At 45.9% G+C, this 5,584-nt stretch overlaps 1 protein-coding gene across 1 annotated transcript in view; it reads right to left on the reverse strand.

Annotated features, from left to right (window-relative positions):
* Window positions 1-5,584, reverse strand: part of plekhh1 (pleckstrin homology domain containing, family H (with MyTH4 domain) member 1) — a 51,454-nt gene that overhangs the window by 29,517 nt on the left and 16,353 nt on the right. Inside the window, exons 7-9 of the mRNA XM_037695217.1 lie at window positions 4,368-4,550; window positions 3,413-4,128; window positions 519-597 (exon numbers count right to left, since the gene is read on the reverse strand). Of these exons, the coding sequence (XP_037551145.1) occupies window positions 519-597; window positions 3,413-4,128; window positions 4,368-4,550 (978 nt within the window). The remainder of the gene's footprint in view (window positions 1-518; window positions 598-3,412; window positions 4,129-4,367; window positions 4,551-5,584) is intronic.

A 5,584-nucleotide genomic window follows, 5' to 3' on the forward strand; every position in this document is an offset into this window, starting at 1 on the left:
GACCTGTGTCAGATTTATGTCAGGTCTGTGTCAGACCTGTGTCAGATCTATGTCAGGTCTGTGTCTGCAAACTGATTTAACGCTTCATCTGTGACTGAAGAACACAGCAGGCTGTACACCCAGACGTCTTCTTTCATCTCAGCTGATGACAAAGCAGACACTCTTTCTACTTCTTCCTCCCTTCAGTTTTCTAACGGCTCTTAAAAAGGAGGTTGGTAAGAAAGTCTCCTAAAATGAGAGACACACCTGCACAGGTGTGTGGAGCCTCGGGCCAGAGGAAGTGACATCAAAAGGAGCAATGACAGATCCAAACAGGCCACCCTGCCCACCTTGTTCCCTGCAGCAGCTCGAGCATCAGTTCAAGGACTCAGTTCCCCCACACATCAACAACTCACACGTGCACACAGACGACTGAGCACACACACAAGCGTAAAACAGAGAACAACAAGCTGTGTGCGTTTAATTACTGCTATGAGAACCATGTGGTGATGAATGAGGGGATGATTCTTCACTCTCACCTCGTCCGGGGCCCCTATCTGCAGGGCCCGCCTCAGACACTCTCATCCCTGACTTAGCTACAGCGTAGATCCGACTCTCCTGCAAAGCAACACAGAAAAATTTCAGCTGATGTCCGGAACCACTTTAATGTAAGAATAAACAGAGATGACAAACACTTTAGAAAACTAGACGTACTGCATTTTTTGCTCACACTAAGTGTGAATGCCGAGTGCTACATGGTGAAATATACTGAAAAAGCTCAAACTGAGTTGTTAAAGCTAAAAGAGCAAAACAGTAGCTAAAAGCTAAAAGAAGGAAACTTGTAGCTACAAGCAAAAGGTAGAAAAATGCTAGCTAAAAGCTAAATGTAGCAAAAGGTTAGGTGAAAGAAGCATAAGACTTATGAAAAGAAGCTAAAGATAAGTTAAAAGCAGCAAAAGGCTAACTAAACCTAAAGTAATGACTAACTAAAAGCTAAAAGAAGCAAAAGGCTAGTAGAGGATGACATTTTTTCAGGAGTCCTGCGGGTCACGGGATTCCGGCAGGATTCCAGCAGGACAGGAGTCAACTTTAATATAACTCACAGGGTTGGGATGGGACAGGATGAAAAGTTAACAGAACCAGACAGGAGCGGGAACCAACAAGTAGGACAAAAAAATAAAGTTTAATAAAATAAACTTTGGACAGACACTGCTATTTTGTAGTTTTCTTTCAATAAGCTTTCACTCTGGAATACCAGACTTGCAATTCTCCAGTTTGTAGCGTGTTAAACACAAAGTAATATAAAAAGGAATTGGTAGAAGATTAAATCAAATTCAGTGTATTTCCTAAAGACTAAATGCAAGAAGAAAAAAACAAAACAGGAGTGGTACAGGAGTGGGAGTCATTCTGAATGGGAGCAGGATGGGAAGCAGGAGTCATGTTACCAGGATTGGGACAGGATAGAATTTTTTTTCTGTGGGACCAGGACAGGAGTGAAAATCCACTCCCGTGTCATCCTCTATCACATGGTATCAAACAGCTAGCTAGAAGCTACAAGTAACAAAAAGCTGTCTTAAAGCTAAGAGACAAAAGCCTAGGTAAAGGTAGCAAAAGCTAAGATAAAAGATAAAAGTAGCAGAAGGCTAACTTTAAGCTAAAAATGGCAGCATGATACAGAAAAACTACAAAAATAAAATCAGCAGAAGAAGACAAAAATAAAGAAGATATGCTAAAGTCAAGGTTGAATCAGGTCCTCTGGACAGATTCTCTTTTGTTTAAACGTTTGGTCTATTAGCCACGAATGAGGGAAAAATGGAGTGAGAGATTGATAGGTGGATAGGTGCAGCATCTGCAGTGAAGCGGGCGCTGTACCGGTCTGTCGTGGTGAAGAGAGAGCTCAGTCAAAAGGCGAAGTTCTCAATTTACTCATCGATCTACGTTCCTACCCTCATCTATGGTTAGGATGCCTCCTGGACGCCTCCCTGGTGAGGTGCTCCAGACACGTCCCACCAGGAGGAGACCCAGGGGAGGGAGGACTTTATTTCTTAGCTGGCCTAGGAACGCCTTGGGATTCCCCCGGAGGAGCTGGACCAAGTGGCTGGGGAGAGGGAAGTCTGGGCCTCCCTACTTAGGCTGCTACCCCACCCCGACCCCGGATAAGTGGAAGAAAATGGATGGATGGATGGTCTTTTAGCCAAAAAGTCTTCTTCAGTCTGAGGAGTGAAGAAATCTTTTTGTTTTGTTTCTGGGAAGCTAAACAGCCACTGGCCAAAAGGATGGACCAGCACAGAAGATCAACATCACCAGACCAGGACTCTGAGGTCTACACTCATCTCCAGGTCAGAGGTCACTCTTTCAGGGATGAAGATGTTCACATCCTTGATAAAGAGGAACGATGGTTTGAGAGAGGAGTAAAGGAGGCCATCTTTGTGAAGAGAACCTGCCCATTGTTCAACAGGGGCGGAGCCTGTGTCCAAATAACATGATGCCACTTGCCAATCAATCCAGCAGGCTCGCCAGCAACTGATCAATCAGCCATCACAATCTGTCCCCAAGTGAAACGGCCCTTACTTGCAGGAGCTCCGCCCCCTTTTCCTCCGACAACACTGTCGGCGTTTTGCATTACAGTTGTTTTGTGGTCAGAGGGATTTCATGAAAAATCATCAGACAAAACGGTTAAACGTTGTCAATGGAGAACATGTGATTCAGACACACGTTCTCCTGAGCGGTTAGAGGGTGGAACAGAGTTTATTACATTTCAAAGCCTAAACAGAGTCTGGAAGAATGTAAAGGATGAGTGAAGGCCCGCGGCCGCCCTCATGTGCAGCTGAATACAACATGTTCGTCAATAAATAAACAGTTGCTTTCGGCTGCTCCCTCGTCAGGGTCGCCACAGCAAGCCAACTCGCATGAAAGATCTGGAAACTGTTTGATGCCGGATGCAACCTGGACTCGAACCTGCAACCTCAGGACTGGAGGACCACAGCACTGACCACCGAGCTACCACAGCCCCAGATGTATGAAATAAATATAATAATAAATATGTAGTATTGATCATATTGGATCATTTTCCTCAATAAATAAATGAGTAAGTATAATATTGTTGTGTCATTTGTTTAACTGGGTTCTCTTGTTCTACTTTTAGGACGTGTGTGAAAATCTGATGATGTTTTGGGTCAAATTGATGCAGAAATATAGAAAATTATAAAGAGTTCTCAAACTTTAAGCCCCACCGTAAGAATGGCTCATGTGTCATAAATTATGCAGAAGTTTGTAGATGTAAAAATAAATAATGTGAATGCTGAATCAGAATTCAAACAACAAACAGCTAAACTCTAAAAACTACTCACTGTTTGTACAGAATTTAAAATAACGTATTAAAACTGAATTTTATTGATCAACAGAAAGAACAGGAATTGTGTGTCTCGGATACCCATGAAGGGAAGCGATGCAAAGGAGGAGTCGGAGGCTTGAGAGCTTCTGGATCCAACTGTTCCACCTCTTCTGCAAGCCCTACAAAGGAGACCCCATCCTGAGCCAGCTCGCCGGACTGTGGCCCCTCTTCTATTCCATCCATAGAGTCCAGGAGCCCATCATCGATGTCCGTCTCTTCGATGAGCTGGGAGAAAGGTGAAGTGGTTGTGCTTGTGCTCTTCAGCGTGGAGGAAGTGGAGGACGGCGTGGTGATGTCTATGTTGACGTTGAGGTGGTGGAGTCGGTCCAGGCTGGGTTGCGGCTGGCTGAAGTGCTTCTTGACGAGCTGGATGCTGTCTCTGGGGATGAGCGGAGTCCGTGCTTTAGGTAAGGTCATGCTGCTGCCGGACTCACCATCCAAAAGCTGAGAATTAGGAAAAGGGTTGTTCGTGGAGGGAGAGCGGGACAGAAGAGGGCTTTTAGGTTGTATTCTGATGGTCATCAGTGGAGAGCTTGGTCCCTGGGCCATCTCATACGATGAAGATGAAGATGATGAGGATGAGTGAAGGCACTGAGAGCGGAATTTGCTGTTAAGCTCATCTGAGAAGTTGTCTCTGTCAGAGCTCCCAGCCTGGACCTGTGAACCCACTGGCAGCTCTGGTTCATCTCTGCTCCAACCCAGACCATCATGGGAGGAGAAATCTTTACCGACCAGTTCAGGAGACCTTCTGACGTCTGTGGAGGCAGAATGCAATGTAAACACCACGCTGCACGCCAACATTTAATGGATAACACACAAACAATTTCAACATAACTTTGGAATAATCTAAGCTGAAGGAAACAATGATCACATTTTCATGAAGTAAAACTGGTGCCCAGATAAAAACAAAAAACCTTAAAGCTGCTAAACGTTTAGTAGTAAGGGTGCTCTGATGCTTGTGTATCGGCAGCGTCTATAATTAAGGGCAGCACACCTGTAGGCAGATTCTTGATGTTAGAGGCAGCCCGACGAGGAGCCGTCTGTCTCCAGCTGTCTTCCTGGGCAGGCGGCGTGTCGGGGCAGCTGGGAGGAAACAGTGGGCTGTTGGGCACCAGGTGGGTGTCCATCCTAGGAGAGGTAACAGGAGACCCAGAGGAGGCAGGTTTCTCTAACAGAGCTAAAAACAAAAACAAAAAGAGCTAATGTGGCAGACTAACAGTTAACTTGAAGCTGAGAGCAGCGTGTCAGCATGAAGACAGGAGGAGGATGAAGCAGCAGCTGTGGTGGAGAGATGGAAGCATGGCTTCCCTGCTGCCTCTAACTGCAGGTCTGCAAACAGCTTGTCCAGTTCAGCTGAAGTGTCTTCTATTATAACAAGCCCATTAACACCAGTACAAACAGCTCGTGACAAAATATAGGTTGAACTGGTGTGGGTGCAGTGATGCAGGGTGTGTACGAGCATGTTAATTAGCCACGTGGGGCTGTTGACTGGAAACTTTACGTCCTGCTGCAGTTTAAAGCTGTAATTAAAAAAATAAGTAAAGTAGAAACGCCCTGGAGGAACGTGACTCAGAACACCAGAATCCTGAGTGAACACAAAATTCAAATTTGATGCCAAGACATTTTACAAACAGACGATTTATCTACAGCAGATGAAAGTAACAATTCAACCAACGTGAGAAAAACTCCCGTCAATGGAACGTGTGCTGTTTGCACAAACCAGGCTCCATAATGTTCCCTGCTCTGTTCTGAGACAAATGTTCAAATGCTCCGTGTAATAATCAGTCTTACTGTCTGCAGCTGTCTGCAGCTGTCTGTATCTGTCTGCAACTGTCTGTCTGCAGCTGTCTGCATCTGTCTGCAGCTGTCTGTCTGCAGCTGTCTGTCTGCAGCTGTCTGCATCTGTCTGCAGCTGTCTGCATCTGTCTGCAGCTGTCTGCATTCGTCTGCATCCGTGTGCATCCGTCTGCATCCGTCTGCGTATCCGTCTGCAGCTGTCTGCAGCTGTCTGCAGCTGTCTGCATCTGTCTGCATCTGTCTGCATCTGTCTGCAGCTGTCTGCATCTGTCTGCATCTGTCTGCAGCTGTCTGCATCTGTCTGCATCTGTCTGCATCTGTCTGCATCTGTCTGCATCTGTCTGCATCTGTCTGCATCTGTCTGCAGCTGTCTGCAGCTGTCTGCATCTGTCTGCAGCTGTCTGCATCTGTCTG

Source organism: Nematolebias whitei, chromosome 21 (assembly GCF_014905685.2).
Source record: "Nematolebias whitei isolate Nwh7 chromosome 21, NemWhi1, whole genome shotgun sequence".
NCBI lineage: Eukaryota > Metazoa > Chordata > Actinopteri > Cyprinodontiformes > Rivulidae > Nematolebias > Nematolebias whitei.